Below are 19047 nucleotides of genomic sequence, written 5' to 3'. Positions count from 1 at the left end.
ATTAGTGATTCAAAAGAATTTTTTTACATCTAATAATATAGCCATATCATAGTGTAAAAGCAGGTGAGCTGGTTGTACTCTTTTAGGCAATTTTGTGCTGGAAAACTGAGTGCGTCGAGCATAATGCGTCAACCCTGTGTTACCCATAGATAGATAGGCTAGAAATGTTTTAAAGAAGTTACTGTACCTTTTTTTTGTTGAACTTGCATTCAATTGCCTCCCATTGTTGCACACAACATGCTTCCATTCCCCCTGTCACAAAGGGAGTTACAATTTAAGATGAAATTGTTAACCCTATTACGGTCAATCCTGTCCCTTCTCCTCTTGGCCCGAATCTGCTCTTGTGCTTTCCTTTTGGATTGCAGCCTGACCCTGTCGCAGTCCCAGCATCTTGCAGATGTATATCTTGGTAGTGATGCGGAAGGTGGATGAGGAGAAGTAGAAGATGATAGGGTCCAGGCAGGTGTTGAAGGCGCTGAGCAGCAGGGTGTAGTATCTCCACGAGGGGCTGGAGTTTGTGAAGAAACCCAGCACATGTGAGAAGTTGTAGGGCAAGACACACATCAGGAACATGGCCAGAGTACCCAGCGCCATCCCGATGGCCTTCTGCTTCTGGCCCGGGCTGATCCTTGGGCTCATGTACAGAATACAGATACAGCGGAGGTAGCAGAAGATGCAAACCATGAGAGGAACCAAGCAAAGCATGATGAAGAACTCCAGACGCACCGGGAGGATGATGGCCAGCTGTTTTTCTGTAAAGTTCTCATAGCAGACGGAGGAGTTGCTGGGGGTGAGGTGCTGGATGATGAACACGATGCTGCAGTGGGCCATGGAGATAAGCCAAATGATTGCGCTAGCCACCACAGAATAGAAAGGTTTGTGGAGCAGGCGGTAGGTGACGGGGAAGGCCACCGCCAGGTAACGGACCACACTGACAGCCATCAGCAGGAGAGAACTGGTGTAGATAGTGGAGAAGAAGGTGAAGGAAGTGATGGAGCAGAGGAACTTGGGCAGGTCCCACAGCATGTTGGAGGCCGCCTCGTACATCTTGAGAGGCAGGAAGAGGAGGAAAAGGTCGGACACGGTCAGGTTGAGCAGGAGGATGTCTGTGGGAGTGGGCTTGTTGTGGATCTTGACGCTGAAGGCGTAGAGTGCCAGGATGTTGGCAGGCAGGCCCATCAGGAAGATGATGACGTAGATGGACAGAATCACCTCACTTCTCACCCCGAACATGGCTCTGAAGCTATAAGATAAACAAATAAAACAATTAACACAAATTCAGGGGGTCCACTTATCATATATTCAAATTATAAAAACTAAGTTGTTTTCAATGATCAATGTATTTTTGTTACAATATCTCAGCCAATTTCTTATTACCAATGAAGGAATCATAATCTTCTTATAGCTACATCCTCCCCACAGTAAACTTGCAGCTCAACAGTGAAAACCTTAAAGGGAGAAGCATAACACATTCTTAATTCCAAATGGTCATAACCTACCTGGCTGTAGATGTGTATTTCTTTTCAATCAGGAATTGGAGAGCTCAGCTGAGTGCAGTCAAGCTTCCTTAGGAGGTTGTTATATTGGTCAAAACAGCAGAATGTGCTATTTTAGTTTTCAATTTAAGATCTGTTACGTGCCAGCATATATACACTGCTCAAAAAAATAAAGGGAACACTAAAATAACACATCCTAGATCTGATCTGAATGAATGAAATAATCTTATTCAATACTTTTTTCTTTACATAGTTGAATGTGCTGACAACAAAATCACACAAAAATTATCAATGGAAATCTAATGTATCAACCCATTGTCACATTCGTTTAATGACGGGACAGACCAAGGCGCAGCGTGATATACGTACATGTTTATTCAACTAAATAAACACACGACAAAACAAGAAACGAAACGAAACGTGAAGTCCTAAGGTAGATACACACAACATACCTTACACGGAACAAGATCCCACAACCCACTAGTGCTAATAGGCTGCCTGTATGATCCCCAATCAGAGACAATGAGCTACAGCTGCCTCTGATTGGGAACCACACCGGCCAACATAGATCTACACATAATAGATCGAAACATAGAAAACACACAACAAAGAATATACACACCCTGACTCAACATTTAAGCGTCCACTGAGTCAGGGCGTGACAGTACCCCCACCACCCCAAAGGTGCGGACTCCGACCGCACAACATAAACATAACAGGGTAGGGGCCGGGTGGGCATTCCGCCTCGGGGCGTGACGACCTCTCACTCTCCGCCTCCCTGTTGCGCCCCTGGTCTGGTCTGGACCTCGGCGCCCTGCTTCCCCTCTCCTTCCTCCCACGATACGCCAGGCCCTGTCTGGACCCTGGTGTGGGAGACCCCGAACCTGGAGAGGGGCTGACGTCATGGTCTGGACTGGAGCCGCTGACCGGAGCTGGACTGGGCACCGGTGGAGCGGACTGCTCTGGCTCCGGAGTGGAGTCGCTGACAGGAGCTGGATCAGGCACCGGTGGAGCGGACTGCTCTGGCTCCGGAGTGGAGCCGCTGACCGGAGCTGGACTGGACCCAGGTGGAGCGAACTGCTCTGACTCCGGAGTGGAGCAGCTGACCGGAGCTGGATCAGGCACCAGTGGAGCGGACTGCTCTGGCTCCGGAGAGGAGCAGCTGACCGGAGCTGGATCAGGCACCGGTGGAGCGGACTGCTCGGGCTCCGGAGTGGAACAGCTGACCGGAACTGGATCAGGCACCGGTGGAGCGGACTGCTCTGGCTCCGGAGTGGAGCAGCTGCTGGAACAGGCACGGGCCGTGCCGGACTGGACAAACGCACCACTGGTCTGGTGCGAGGAGCAGGCACGGGCCGGACCTGACTAGGAACACGCACCACTGGCTTGGTGCGAGGGGCAGGAATGGGCCGGGCCGGACTGGCGACGCGCACCACTGGCTTGGTGCGAGGAGCAGGAACAGGCCAGGCCGGACTGGCGACGCGCACCACTGGCTTGGTGCGAGGAGCAGGAACAGGCCAGGCCGGGCTGGCGACGCGCACCACTGGCTTGGTGCGAGGAGCAGGAACAGGCGCGGCCGGGCTGGCTCCTCGCACCACTGGCTTGGTGCGAGGAGCAGGAACAGGCCGGGCCGGCAACGCGCACCACTGGCTTGGTGCGAGGAGCAGGACCAGGCCGGGCCGGGCCGGCGACGCGCACCACTGGCTTGGTGCGAGGAGCAGGAACAGGCCGGGCCGGGCCGGCGACGCGAACCACTGGCTTGATGCGAGGAGCAGGAACAGGCCGGGTCGGGCCGGCGACGCGCACCACTGTCTTGGTGCGAGAATCAGGAACAGGCCGGGCCGGGCTGGCGACGCGCACCACTGGCTTGGTGCAGAAGAGCAGGAACAGGGCGGACCGGCCTGTTTGGCGGACTGGAGGTCTGGAGCGGAGAGCTGGCACAACCCGTCCTGGCTGGCTGCCCACTTTCGCACTACACATGCGGGGCGCTGGCACAGGACGCGGTGGGCTGTGCACGCGCACTGGCGATACAGTTCGTAGAACTGGCGCAGGATATGCGGGACCGAGGAGGCGTACTGGAGACCAGGAGCATTGAGCCGGCACACCCTGTCCTGGCTGGATGCCCATCTTGCATGGCACGTGCGTACAGGACTGTGCCGGCGCACTGGCGACACAGTACGTAGCTCCGCATAACACGGAGCTTGCCCAGTCATACGCCTCTTCGCGTGAGTACGGGGAGTTGGCTCTGCTCTAACCCTAGGCTCCGCCAACCACCCCGTGTGCCCCCCCCCAACATTTTCTTGGGGCTGCTTCTCGGGCTTCCTCCTCGACCGGCCTCCTCCGTGTTGCCGTTGCTCCTCTCCTGCCTGGGCATCTAACTTAGCCCATGGTCCTTTCCCCGCAAATATCTCTTCCCATGACCACAAATCGGCCACCTGTGACATGGCCATTCGCTCCGCCTGGGCACGCTGCTTGGTCCTCGTTTGGTGGGATCTTCTGTCACGTTCGTTTAATGATGGGACAGACCAAGGAGCAGCGTGATATACGTACATGTTTATTCAACTAAATAAACACACGACAAAACAATAAATGAAACGAAACGTGAAGTCCTAAGGTAGATACACACAACATACCTTACACGGAACAAGATCCCACAACCCTCTAGTGCCAAAAGGCTGCCTAAGTATGATCCCCAATCAGAGACAACGAGCTACAGCTGCCTCTGATTGGGAACCGCACCGGCCAACATAGATCTACACATAATAGATCGAAACATAGAAAACACACAACAAAGAATATACACACCCTGACTCAACATTTAAGCGTCCCCTGAGTCAGGGCGTGACACCCATGGAGGTCTGGATTTGGAGTCACCCTCAAAATTAAAGTGGAAAACCACACTACAGGCTGATCCAACTTTGATGTAATGTCCTTAAAACAAGTCAAAATGAGGCTCAGTAGTGTGTGTGGCCTCCACGTGCCTGTATGACCTCCCTACAATGCCTGGGCATGCTCCTGATGAGGTGGCAGATGGTCTCCTGAGGGATCTCCTCCCAGACCTGGACTAAAGCATCCGCCAACTCCTGGACAGTCTGTGGTGCAACGTGGCGTTGGTGGATGGAGCGAGACATGATGTCCCAGATGTGCTCAATTGGATTCAGGTCTGGGGAACGGGCGGGCCAGTCCATAGCATCAATGCCTTCCTCTTGCAGGAACTGCTGACACACTCCAGCCACATGAGGTCTAGCATTGTCTTGCATTAGGAGGAACCCAGGGCCAACCGCACCAGCATATGGTCTCACAAGGGGTCTGAGGATCTCATCTCGGTGCCTAATGGCAGTCAGGCTACCTCTGGCGAGCACATGGAGGGCTGTGCGGCCCCCCAAAGAAATGCCACCCCACACCATGACTGACCCACCGCCAAACCGGTCATGCTGGAGGATGTTGCAGGCAGCAGAATGTTCTCCACGGCGTCTACAGACTCTGTCACGTCTGTCACGTGCTCAGTGTGAACCTGCTTTCATCTGTGAAGAGCACAGGGCGCCAGTGGCGAATTTTCCAATCTTGGTGTTCTCTGGCAAATGCCAATCGTCCTGCACGGTGTTGGGCTGTAAGCACAAACCCCACCTGTGGGGCGGCAGGTAGCTTAGTGGTTAAGAGCGTTGTGCCAGTAACCGAAAGGTCGCTGGTTCTAATCCCCGAGCCGACTAGGTGAAAAATCTGTCGATGTGCCCTTGAGCAAGGCACTTAACCCTAATTGCTCCTGTAAGTCGCTCTGGATAAGAGCGTCTGCAAAATGACTGAAAGGAAATGAAATGAAAATGGATGTCGGGCCCTCATACCACCCTCATGGAGTCTGTTTCTGACCGTTTGAGCAGACACATTTGTGGCCTGCTGAAGGTCATTTTGCAGGGCTCTGGCAGTGCTCCTCCTGCTCCTCCTTGCACAAAGGCGGAGGTAGCAGTCCTGTTGCTGGGTTGTTGGTGTCACGATCGTCTGAAGGATTGGACCAATGCGCAGCGTTGCGAGTGAACATGATGACTTTATTAATCAAAGCAACCACGAAAAACAACAAAAGACGATACGTGAAGTTCTATACTGAATTACGACAAACAGCAACAAAGAAACAATAACCCACCACACAAAGGAGAAAACACACAGAATATATATGGCTCCCAATCAGAGATAACGAGCCGACAGCTGACACTCGTTACCTCCGATTGGGAGTCATCGACCAATCACCACCTGACACAAACAAAATGAAACTCACCCATCCCCAACACCACCAAATGAAATACACCCAAACACATGAAAATGAACAACCCTGGCTCAATTATAAACGTCCATAGAGCCAGAGTGTCACAGTACCCCCCCCTAAAGGTGCGAACTCCGGGCGCACCAACATCAGGACTAGGGGAGGGTCTGGGTGGGCGTCTGTCCATGGTGGCGGCTCTGGCCCCGGTCGTGATCCCCACCCCACCACAGTCACAACCTGCTTCGGTAGCCTCCTCCCAATGACCACCCTCCACCTAACCCCACCTGGACTAAGGGGCAACCCCGGACTAAGGGGCAGCATCGGCCTAAGGGGCAGCACCGGGATAAGGGGCAGCACCGGGATAAGGGGCAGCACCGGGACAAGGGGCAGCACCGGACTACGGGGCAGTACCGGACTAAAGGGCAGTACAGGACTAAGGGGCAGCACCGGGCTAAGGGGCAGTACCGGACTACGGGGCAGCACCGGGCTAAGGGGCGGCACCGGACTCAGGGGCAGCACCGGACTAAGGGGCAGCACCGGGCTAAAGGGCAGCACCGAACTAAGGGGCAGCACCGGACTAAGGGGCAGCACCGGGCTAAGGGGCATCACCTGACTAGATGGAGGATCCTGGCTGGCTGGCTCTGGCGGATCCTGGCGGGACGGCTCTGGCGGATCCTGGCGGGACGGCTCTGGCGGATCCTGGCGGGACGGCTCTGGCGGATCCAGGCTGGACGGCTCTGGCGGATCCAGGCTGGACGGCTCTGGCGGATCCTGGCGGGACGGCTCTGGCGGATCCTGGCTGGACGGCTCTGGCGGATCCTGGCTGGACGGCTCTGGCGGATCCTGGCTGGACGGCTCTGGCGGATCCTGGCTGGACGGCTCTGGCGGATCCTGGCTGGACGGCTCTGGCGGATCCTGGCTGGCTGACGGATCTGGTTGCTCATGGCTGGCTGACGGATCTGGCTGCTCATGGCTGGCTGACGGATCTGGCTGCTCATGGCTGGCTGACGGATCTGGCTGCCCATGGCTGGCTGACGGATCTGGCTGCTCATGGCTCGCTGACGGATCTGGCTGCTCATGGCTGGCTGACGGATCTGGCTGCTCATGGCTGGCTGACGGGTCTGGCTGCTCATGGCTGGCTGACGGATCTGGCTGCTCATGGCTGGCTGACGGATCTGGCTGCTCATGGCTGGCTGACGGATCTGGCTGCTCATGGCTGGCTGACGGGTCTGGCTGCTCATGGCTGGCTGACGGATCTGGCTGCTCATGGCTGGCTGACGGATCTGGCTGCTCATGGCTGGCTGACGGGTCTGGCTGCTCATGGCTGGCTGACGGATCTGGCTGCTCATGGCTGGCTGACGGATCTGGCTGCTCATGGCTGGCTGACGGATCTGGCTGCTCATGGCTGGCTGACGGATCTGGCTGCTCATGGCTGGCTGACGGATCTGGCTGCTCATGGCTGGCTGACGGATCTGGCTGCTCATGGCTGGCTGACGGATCTGGCTGCTCATGGCTGGCTGATGGTGCTGGCTGGGAGGCTGGCGGTGGAGGCGGACCCCAGCCTCGGATTGCAGTCATCACCTCCAGCAGGGCGGCTCCCATCTGCAGGAGTTGCTCTTTCTGGTCCCGAACCTGAGCTTCCAGTCTAGTCTGGGCTGCGTCGGCTCCTGCTGATTCCATAGCAGGTGTATGATTCTGTCTGGCGGACGGCTCTGAAGGCTCATGGCAGACGGACGGCTTTGCAGGCTCAGTACAGACGGGCGGCTTATGCAGCGCTTGGCAGACGGGCAGTTCAGACGCCCTAGGGCAGACGGCAGACTCTGGCCGGCTGGCGACGCACATCGTGGACCTGGTGCGTGGAGTAGGAACAGACCGGTCCGTACCGGGAACACCCACCACTGGCCTTAACTGGGGATCAAGAACGGACCGGACCAGACTGGGAACACACTTCAGTCTCTCATGCCGTGCCACAACAACTTCCCTCCCTCTACTCGCCAATGGCTCCCGTAATCCGATAGCCTTCTCTCCAGCTCTACCTGTGGCAGCCTCCTGCTGCCCAGGCGCCCAAGCCATGTGCCCCCCCCAAAAATTTTTTTGGGGAGTAACCACGGGCTTCCAGCCTCGACTCCGCGCTTCCTCTTCATACCACCTCCTCTCGGCTGCAGCTGCCTCCAGCTCTTCACGAGGGCGGTGATATTCCTCCTCATACCACCTCCTCTCGGCTGCAGCTGTCTCCAGCTCTTCACGAGGGCGGTGATATTCCTCCGGTTGTGCCCAAGGACCCTTTCCAGCCCGAATCTCCTCCCATGTACAAAAATCCTTAGGAGGCGTCCATAAATCCTGTGTAGGTAGGTCCTGTTGCCGCTTGTTACGCCGCTTGGTCCTCTTGTGGTGGGTTATTCTGTCACGATCGTCTGAAGGATTGGACCAATGCGCAGCGTTGCGAGTGAACATGATGACTTTATTAATCAAAGCAACCACGAAAAACAACAAAAGACGATACGTGAAGTTCTATACTGAATTACGACAAACAGCAACAAAGAAACAATAACCCACCACACAAAGGAGAAAACACACAGAATATATATGGCTCCCAATCAGAGATAACGAGCCGACAGCTGACACTCGTTACCTCCGATTGGGAGTCATCGACCAATCACCACCTGACACAAACAAAATGAAACTCACCCATCCCCAACACCACCAAATGAAATACACCCAAACACATGAAAATGAACAACCCTGGCTCAATTATAAACGTCCATAGAGCCAGAGTGTCACAGTTGGCCTCCTCCACGTCTCCTGATGTACTGGCCTGTCTCCTGGTAGCGCCTCCATGCTCTGGACACTACGCTGACAGACCCAGCAAACCTTCTTGCCACAGCTCGCATTGATGTGCCATCCTGGATGAGCTGCACTACCTGAGCCACTTGTGTGGGTTGTAGACTCCGTCTCATGCTACCACTAGAGTGAAAGCACCGCCAGCATTCAAAAGTGACCAAAACATCAGCCAGGAAGCATTGAAACTGAGAAGTGGTCTGTGGTCACCACCTGCAAAACCAGTCCTTTATTGGGGGTGTCTTGCTAATTGCCTATAATTTCCACCTGTTGTCTATTCCATTTGCACAACAGCATGTGACATTTATTGTCAATCAGTGTTGCTTCCTAAGTGGACAGTTTGATTTCACAGAAGTGTGATTGACTTGGAGTTACATTGTGTTGATTAAGTGTTCCCTTTATTTTTTTGAGCAGTGTAGTAGTCAAGTAGACCTGTCTGAGGTCTGTGTCATCTGAGTATACTGCAGACGCATTGAACAATTGTCTGCAAACATGAGGATGTGAGAGCGCATGGTAACTATTAACTCAAATGCAAAACATTGCTGTGTTTACATCTGATATTACATATGTGTAAGAGGGAGTATAATAAAGGTGTCATTGTACGCTGATGATTCATGTTTTCTTTTAAATCCACTACTTGAATCCCTCCACAGCCTCATAGAGGATCTAGATATATTTTCTAACCTCTCTGGATTACAACCAAATTATGATGAATGTACTATATTACGTATTGGATCACAAAAAAATACAATATTTACATTACCATGTACAGTGGGGGAAAAAAGTATTTAGTCAGCCACCAATTGTGCAAGTTCTCCCACTTAAAAAGATGAGAGAGGCCTGTAATTTTCATCATAGGTACACGTCAACTATGACAGATAAAATGAGAAAAAAAATCCAGAAAATCACATTGTATGATTTTTTATGAATGTATTTGCAAATTATGGTGGAAAATAAGTATTTGGTCAATAACAAAAGTTTCTCATTACTTTGTTATATACCCTTTTGTCATGTGGTGAGGTGTATGTGGTGTGGAAGTCAGGCGCAGGACACCAAGGCTCAGTCCAACAGAGTTTACTCAAAAATCCAACAAGGAAGCGGTAAACAAACTACCTCGAAACAATCAGAGGCGAGTATTTACGCACCATGCGTAAAACACTAAAACAGCAAACAAGAAACAAAACACGCAGCACAACGACAGGCGAACAACAACACACAATCTAACTAACACAAAACAGGGAACTTATAGGACACGTAATTAGGACACAAACAGACACAGGTGTACCAGACAGACTAAAGCAATCAATACACGAAACATACAACGGTGGCAGCTAGTATTCCGGGGACGACGAACGCCGCAGCCTGCCCGAACCAGGAGGAGGAGCAGCCTCGGCCGAAACCGTGACAGTACCCCCCCCTTGACGCACGGCTCCAGCCGTGCGCCGACCCCGGTCTCGGGGACGGCCAGGAGGACGCGGACCCGGGCGCGTGGGATGCCCACGGTGGAACTCTGTCAGGAGGGATATGTCGAGAATGTCCCTCCTAGGCACCCAGCACCGTTCCTCCGGACCGTACCACTCCCACTCCACGAGATACTGGAGACCACTCCTCCGGCGCCTCGAGTCCAATATAGTCCGGACCCTGTACGCCGGTGCCCCCTCGATGTCCAAAGGGGGTGGAGGGGTCTCTCCTATCTCCTCCTCTTGGAGTGGACCAGCTACCACCGGCCTGAGAAGAGACACATGGAACGAGGGGTTAATATTTTTGTACTCAATAGGTAGTTGTAATCTGTAACACACCTCGTTCAATCTTCTCAGGACTTTGAAGGGCCCCACAAACCGCCGACCCAGCTTCCGGCAGGGCAGGCGGAGGGGCAGGTTTCGAGTCGAGAGCCAGACTCGATCTCCCGGTGCGTACACCAGCCCCTCACTGCGGTGGCGATCGGCGCTCGCCTTCTGTTGACGGATGGCACGCTGCAGATGGACATGGGCAGCGTCCCACGTATCCTCCGAGCGCCGAATCCACTCGTCCACCGCAGGGGCCTCGGTCTGGCTCTCGTGCCACGGTGCCAGGACCGGCTGATACCCTAAAATACACTGGAAAGGTGTTAATCCGGTGGAGGAGTGGCGGAGAGAGTTCTGGGCCATCTCTGCCCAGGGGATATACCTCGACCACTCCTCCGGCCGGTCCCGGCAATAGGACCTCAAAAACCTACCCACATCCTGGTTCACACGTTCAACCTGCCCATTGCTCTCTGGGTGGTACCCCGAGGTAAGGCTAACCGAGACCCCCAGGCGTTCCATGAAAGCCCCCCAGACTCTGGAGGTGAACTGGGGACCTCGGTCGGACACAATATCCTCGGGGACCCCATAGTGCCGGAACACGTGGGTAAAGAGGGCCTCAGCGGTCTGTAGGGCAGTAGGGAGACCCGGCAGTGGGAGGAGACGACAGGCCTTAGAAAACCGATCCACAATGACCAAAATGGTGGTATTACCCTGGGAAGGAGGTAGATCGGTCACAAAATCTACCGAGAGGTGGGACCATGGTCGTTGTGGAACGGGCAGAGGATGTAACTTACCTCTGGGCAAATGTCTAGGTGCCTTACACTGGGCACATACCGAGCAGGAGGAGACATAAACCCTCACATCCCTGGCTAACGTTGGCCACCAGTATTTCACGCTAAGGCAGTGCACCGTCCGACCAATACCAGGATGTCCAGAGGAGGGTGATGTATGAGCCCAAGAAATAAGCCGATCACGAACCTCGAGCGGAACGTATGTCCGCCCCACAGGACACTCGGGGGGAGTAGGGTCGGTACGCAGCGCCCGCTCGATTTCCGCATCGACCTCCCACACTACCGGAGCCACCAGACAAGACTCCGGCAGTATGGAAGTAGGCTCAATGGACCTCTCCTCTGTGTCATACTGCCGGGACAGGGCGTCTGCCTTACCGTTCTGGGACCCAGGGATGTATGTGATCTTAAAAACAAACCGGGTCAGGAACATGTTCCACCTAGCCTGACGAGGGTTCAATCTCCTAGCTGCCCGGATGTACTCCAGGTTACGGTGATCAGTCAGAATGAGGAAAGGGTGTTGAGCCCCCTCAAGCCAATGCCTCCACACCTTTAGAGCCTGGACTACAGCTAACAGCTCCCTGTCCCCAACGTCATAATTGCGCTCCGCCGAGCTGAGCTTCTTGGAGTAGAACGCACAGGGGCGGAGCTTAGGTGGCGTGCCGGACCGTTGTGACAGGACTGCCCCAATACCGGTCTCGGACGCGTCCACCTCTACTTGGAAAGGCAAAGAGGGATCCGGATGCGCCAGCACCGGGGCCGAGGCGAACAGGTTCTTCAGCTTGACAAATGCCCTGTCCGCCTCAGCTGACCACTGCAAGCGCACCGGACCCCCCTTTAGCAGGGACGTAATGGGAGCTGCAACCTGTCCAAAGCCCCGGATAAACCTCCGGTAGTAATTAGCAAAACCCAAGAACCGCTGCACCTCTTTTACGGTGGTTGGAGTTTGCCAATTACGCACAGCCGATACCCGATCTACCTCTATCTCCACGCCAGACGCGGACAACCGATAACCCAAAAAGGAGACGGACTCCTGGAAGAACAGGCATTTCTCTGCCTTGACATACAAGTCATGCTCCAACAGTCGTCTCAATACTCGGCGCACCTGGGCTACATGCTCGGCTCGTGTAGAAGAGTACACTAGAATGTCGTCAATGTACACCACTACACCCTGCCCATGCATGTCCCGGAAAATCTCATCAACAAAGGATTGGAAGACTGAAGGAGCATTCATTAACCCGTATGGCATGACGAGATACTCGTAATGACCCGAGGTGGTGCTAAATGCTGTTTTCCATTCATCCCCCTCCCTAATGCGCACCAAATTGTACGCGCTCCTGAGATCCAACTTTGTGAAGAACCGCGCTCCGCGTAATGACTCCGTCATCGTCGCAATCAGTGGAAGTGGGTAACTGTATTTTACTGTGATCTGATTGAGACTACGGTAATCAATACACGGGCGCAATCCCCCGTCCTTCTTCTTCACAAAGAAGAAACTCGAGGAGACCGGAGAAGTAGAGGGCCGTATGTATCCCTGTGCCAAGGACTCGGCTATGTAAGTCTCCATAGCCGCAGTCTCCTCTTGAGACAGGGGATACACACGACTCCTGGGAAGAGCTGCTTCAGTCTGGATATTTATCGCACAGTCCCCCTGTCTATGAGGAGGTAGCCGTGCTGCCCTCGATTTACTAAACACTAGTGCTAAATCCTCATACTCGGGGGGAATGCGCAGTGCGGGCACTTGGTTCGGACTCTCTACCGAGGTCGCCCCTATGGAAACACCTAGACATCTCCCTACACACTGGGCAGACCACTCCATAAGAGCCCTCTGTTGCCACGCTATGGTAGGATCGTGGGTGCTTAACCAGGGAAGCCCCAACACCACTGGGTACGCAGGAGAGTCAATCAGATAGAACTGAATGATTTCCTCATGACCCCCCTGCGTAGTCATCGTCAGTGGTGCTGTGACATCCCTGATCAGACCCGACCCCAACGGCCGGCTGTCTAATGCATGGACAGGGAATGGAACTTCTACCGGCCGAAGGGGAATTCCTAACCTAGCACAAAATGCCCGATCAATAAAGTTCCCAGCTGCGCCTGAATCTACTAGCGCCTTATGCTGGGAATGAGGTGCCACCTGTGGAAAACGCACAGGAATGCTCATGTGGCCAACAGAGAGCTCTGGGTAAGTGGGCGCCTACTCACCTGAAATGACTCCCCAGTGCGTGACCTGTTGTCCCCTCTCTCAGAAGACCCTCCCCAGCACCTGGCCGCGGTGTGTCCTCCACGGCCACAGTTGGTGCAGGGGGTGGCCCTCCTCGGGTTCTCCCTCCTCCTCTCTCTAGCGCCAGCACCCCCGAGCTCCATAGGAATAGGCTCGGAGGTGCTGGAGGATGGAATGGACGGCCCCCACTCGGGACGTCCGCGGGTAGCCAGCAGGGTGTCTAGACTGATGGAGATGTCCACCAGCTGGTCGAACGACAGGTTGGTATCCCTGCAGGCCATCTCACGACGAACGTCCTCTCGTAGGCTACACCGATAGTGGTCAATGAGGGCCCTCTTATTCCATCCCGCATCCGCTACTAATGTCCGGAACTCCAGTGCGAACTCCTGTGCGCTCCTCTTCCCCTGTCGGAGGTGGAATAGACGCTCTCCCGCCGCTTTCCCCTCAGGTGGATGATCGAAGACAGTCCTGAAGCGGCGGGAAAACTCTGCGTAGGTGATGGTGGTGGCGTCTATTCCCCTCCATTCGGCATTGGCCCACTCCAACGCCTTTCCGGAGAGACAGGAGATGAGGGCGGAGACGCTCTCGTATCCCGAGGGCGCCGGGTGTATAGTGGCAAGGTAAAGTTCTACCTGTAGGAGGAAGCCCTGACACCCGGCTGCAGAACCGTCATATGCCCTCGGGAGCGAGAGCCGAATGCCACTGGGTTCCGGTGCTGAGAGAGGAGGACTGGCCGTTGGTGCTGGGATGGTGTGAGAAGGCGTGGGCACCTCCCGATTCATCAAACGGCGCAGTCTGTTGGACACCTCGTCCATGGCGGCCCCGAGTTGCCGGATCATGGCGTCCTGGGAATTAATCCGGTATTCCAGGGAATCGGGTGCCGCCGCTGTTCCTGCTGACTCCATGTGGGTGTGTTGTTCTGTCATGTGGTGAGGTGTATGTGGTGTGGAAGTCAGGCGCAGGACACCAAGGCTCAGTCCAACAGAGTTTACTCAAAAATCCAACAAGGAAGCGGTAAACAAACTACCTCGAAACAATCAGAGGCGAGTATTTACGCACCATGCGTAAAACACTAAAACAGCAAACAAGAAACAAAACACGCAGCACAACGACAGGCGAACAACAACACACAATCTAACTAACACAAAACAGGGAACTTATAGGACACGTAATTAGGACACAAACAGACACAGGTGTACCAGACAGACTAAAGCAATCAATACACGAAACATACAACGGTGGCAGCTAGTATTCTGGGGACGACGAACGCCGCAGCCTGCCCGAACCAGGAGGAGGAGCAGCCTCGGCCGAAACCGTGACACCTTTGTTGGCAATGACACAGGTCAAACGTTTTCTGTAAGTCTTCACAAGGTTTTCACACACTGTTGCTGGTATTTTGGCCCATTCCTCCATGCAGATCTCCTCTAGAGCAGTGATGTTTTGGGGCTGTCGCTGGGCAACACAGACTTCCAACTCCCTCCAAAGATTTTCTATGGGGTTGAGATCTGGAGACTGGCTAGGCCACTCCAGGACCTTGAAATGCTTCTTACGAAGCCACTCCTTCGTTGCCCGGGCGGTGTGTTTGGGATTATTGTCATGCTGAAAGACCCAGCCACGTTTCATCTTCAATGCCCTTGCTGATGGAAGGAGGTTTTCACTCAAAATCTCACGATACATGGCCCCATTCATTCTTTTCCCTTTGCAGAAAAACAGCCCCAAAGCATGATGTTTCCACCCCCATGCTTCACAGTAGGTATGGTGTTATTTGGATGCAACTCAGCATTCTTTGTCCTCCAAACACAACGAGTTGAGTTTTTACCAAAAAGTTATATTTTGGTTTCATCTGACCATATGACATTCTCCCAATCCTCTTCTGGATCATCCAAATGCACTCTAGCAAACTTCAGACGGGCCTGGACATGTACTGGCTTAAGCAGGGGGACACGTCTTGCACTGCAGGATTTGAGTCCTTGGCGGCGTAGTGTGTTACTGATGGTAGGCTTTGTTACTTTGGTCCCAGCTCTCTGCAGGTCATTCACTAGGTCCCCCCGTGTGGTTCTGGGATTTTTGCTCACCGTTCTTGTGATCATTTTGACCCCACGGGGTGAGATCTTGCGTGGAGCCCCAGATCGAGGGAGATTATCAGTGGTCTTGTATGTCTTCCATTTCCTAATAATTGCTCCCACAGTTGATTTCTTCAAATCAAGCTGCTTACCTATTGCAGATTCAGTCTTCCCAGCCTGGTGCAGGTCTACAATTGTTTCTGGTGTCCTTTGACAGCTCTTTGGTCTTGGCCATAGTGGAGTTTGGAGTGTGACTGTTTGAGGTTGTGGACAGGTGTCTTTTATACTGATAACAAGTTCAAACAGGTGCCATTAATACAGGTAACGAGTGGAGGACAGAGGGGCCTCTTAAAGAAGAAGTTACAGGTCTGTGAGAGCCAGAAATCTTGCTTGTTTGTAGGTGACCAAATACTTATTTTCCACCATAATTTGCAAAAAAATTCATTAAAAATCCTACAATGTGACTTTCTGGATTTTTTTTCTCAATTTGTCTGTCATAGTTGACGTGTACCTATGATGAAAATTACAGGCCTCTCTCATCTTTTTAAGTGGGAGAACTTGCACAATTGGTGGCTGACTAAATACTTTTTTTCCCCACTGTACGTTAAGTGCCATGGGATCTTTAGTGACCACAGAGAGTCAAGACACCCGTTTAACGTCCCATCCGAAAGACGGCACCCTACACAGGGCAATGTCCCCAATCACTGCCCAGGGGCATTGGGATATTTTTTTTGACCAGAGGATAGAGTGCCTTCTAGTACTAGCCCTCCAACACCACTTCCAGTAGCATCTGGTCTCCCATCCAGGGACTGACTAGGACCAACCCTGCTTAGCTTCAGAGTCAAGTGAGCAGTGGGATGCTAGCAGGTCTCTCTCTAGTCTACATTATTGTCTGTGAACTGGTGACTGTCTGCCCCGTAATACGGCATCCATATTAGGAAGTCTTCAGTTGTCCGAAAAAACTCCCTCAGTTGTGTGTGGGTTAAGAATGGGCCGGACGCAGTGGCCCTGTACCGCAGCGCCTTCGGCCCGCCCTCGGCCTCCCAGAGAGGGATCCCGACCCAGGGGTTGCTGGACGCGGTGGTGTACCGGCTGAGGGGCTCAGACAAGGATGCCCAGGAGCTGAGCGATGTGTTGACCCCAGGACAGCTCACCCTGCTGGAGGACCCGGAGGTGCAGCCCGGAGACGAGGCCTTGAGCCGCTGTAACGGCCTGCTGCCTGCCGACCTGTCTGCTTTTGTGGTGGCCCCACCCACACCTCTGAGGGAGAACTCTTGTCCCCGCCCACCCCCTCCCCCTGAAGGCGTGGTCATCAGCGAGGTGGGAGGTGCCCGGTGGACCAACCACAGCCAGCAGAGGGGGTTTGTGGAGCTGCTAGGACCGCCCCTGACTTCTCTACAGGGCCTGGTCCTGACCGTGTTTGAAGAGTATCGCGCCGGTACGACCATGGCCCTCCCTCTGACCGGAATCACAGACCATAACGGCTTCTACCTCATCGGGAACATCACAGGAGCAGACCAGGTGTTTCCGAAGGGGGCCACAATTCCGGCCAATGGGGCCGTAGTCCTGTGTTCTGACACAGTCACTGTGTGTAGAGCTGGTACCACCCTAACCAACAGCACTCTTCGTGACACGCTAGTGTTCAGTGATGACCTGAGATTGCTAATTAAACTCTCCGCCACCAGAGGGCAGCAGGTGATGCCTGTACTCAGGTCAGTGGAGGATAGTCCCGTGTCTCTCAGCCGTTGCTCCTGCTGCGAGGCAAGAAGCCCCTCCTCCTGGACCAGCTCCTCCCCCACCCCGCGCCTGACCAACATCTGCCCCAGCCCCGCTTTCTCCAGCGACCTCGACCTATGCCTGGCTCCCCTCTCCGGTGATTGGCAGGAGCACCCAGGAAACTGCAGTGGACTGGTGCAGGGTCACAGTGAGATGGATGTTGCTGGCTATCTGGAGGAAAGATGTCACTGTGGTATCTCTGCCCTCTACCTGCAGGTGGCCAACTTCTCCTGTGTGGCCGGGTGGCTCCATGTGCTGGGGAACATCCAGGCCCTGTCGGACCACCAGAGGGCCCTCATCCTCCAGACCTCCCCCACCCAGGGGGACACCTGTACCGACCCGGCTACCGACTGACGCATGAGCACAGAGTCTGCCCTGGGCCTGCAGATTGGCCTGGTGCTAGGAGCTCTACTGCTACTGGGGCTGGGAGCAGCCCTCTTTACCTACTTCTACAAAAAGAGGCAACCACTGGACTATTACTCCATGGAGTTGAATGAACCTGAAGAGGGACCTTCAGAACTTTAAGTGTGTGTGTATGTGTGCATGTGAGGGAGCATTTTTTAGCTCTGAGTGAAGTCCTGCCTGCCTATTTTTAATTTTTAAACATTGTATTCTTCTGTCTGTGTTTTTGAATAGGGATCTCCCACTAGATAAGGGACCAGCGCCATTTTTGTTAATGTGTACGAATTACCATCCTTTTACATTCCTTCCATCATAATTGTGGTCCTCTGTAGCTCAGCTGGTAGAGCACGGCGCTTGTAACGCCAGGGTAGTGGGTTCAATCCCCGGGACCACCCATACACAAAAATGTATGCACGCATGACTTGTAAGTCGCTTTGGATAAAAGCGTCTGCTAAATGGCTTATTATTATTATTATTATATTATTATTATTATTAACTTGTCCCTCTATGTCTCTAGTGTTGTTTCAATCTGTTATGAAGACACCAGGGGAGCTGTTCCTTCGCTTCCCAGTCAGGATCCTCTTCATGGTGGCCTGGAATGTGGAGGAGGAGAAGTAGAACGTCACAGGATCCAGGACGGTGTTGACCAGGGTCAGGAGCAGAGCTTAGAGCCGCCACCCCACGTCATCTTGGATGATGAACCCCTGTATATGGGTGACATTATAGGGCAGGAAGCAGACAACAAAAACCAGTAGAGTCCCCATTGACATTTCGACGGCTCTCTTCCTTTTCTCTGCACGAAGGTTGGGGGTCCTATTGAGGATGAGGATGAAGTTCAGGTAGCAGAACACACAGACCAGCAGTGGCATGATGTATAGAACCACACACAGCTCCAAGCGCATGGGGAGCACCACCTTAAGCTTCTCCTGGGTGAAGTTGTCATATCAGGCATAGAAATCAGATGAGGTGAGGCCCTCATCCATCGCTGACTGGTTCTCCATGATGTAGATGAAGCAGAGGTGGTCCGAGTTGAAGACCCACACCACTAGGCTGCTCAACACTCCGTATAAGGGCTTGCGGCTGAGCCTGTCCTGAACAGGGAAGGCCACACACAGGTAGCGGTCAACACTGACCACCAACAGCAGGAAGGAGCTTGTGTAGATGGTGGAGGAGAAGAAGACGAAATAGGTTATGTTGTAGAGAGAGCTGGGAAGAGTCCAGACCTTGCCGGAGGCTGCCTCATGCATCTTGAGGAGCAGGAAGATGAGGTCGGACACAGTCAGGTTGAGCAGGAGGATGTCTGTAGGAGTGGGCTTTTTGTGGATCTTGACGCTGAAGGCGTAGAGTGCCAGGATGTTGCCAGGCAGGCCCATCAGGAAGGTGATGTAGACAGACAGAATCACCTCACTCCTCACCACCAT

At 53.8% G+C, this 19047-nt stretch overlaps 1 protein-coding gene and 1 pseudogene across 2 annotated transcripts; both read right to left on the bottom strand.

Annotated features, from left to right (window-relative positions):
• Positions 1-303: 303 nt before the first annotated feature.
• On the bottom strand, positions 304-1233 carry LOC311140004 (free fatty acid receptor 2-like; the record flags this gene model as incomplete). Its single annotated transcript, XM_084174978.1, has 1 exon — positions 304-1233. The coding sequence occupies one exon, from the start codon at positions 1231-1233 to the stop codon at positions 304-306; it is 930 nt and encodes a 309-aa protein (XP_084031104.1).
• Positions 1234-17667: 16434 nt separating this feature from the next.
• Positions 17668-19047, bottom strand: LOC311140003 (free fatty acid receptor 2-like; annotated as a pseudogene). The gene is made up of 2 exons: positions 18124-19047; positions 17668-17673 (listed from the first exon to the last, which is right to left on the bottom strand). The product of its transcript is annotated as a free fatty acid receptor 2-like (transcript).

The sequence above is a fragment of the Coregonus lavaretus genome, assembly GCF_964263955.1.
Source record: "Coregonus lavaretus genome assembly, chromosome: 13".
In the NCBI taxonomy this organism is placed as follows: Eukaryota; Metazoa; Chordata; class Actinopteri; order Salmoniformes; family Salmonidae; genus Coregonus; species Coregonus lavaretus.
The sequence above is the reverse complement of the archived record's forward strand: the minus strand, read 5'-3'. Positions and strand labels throughout refer to the sequence as shown.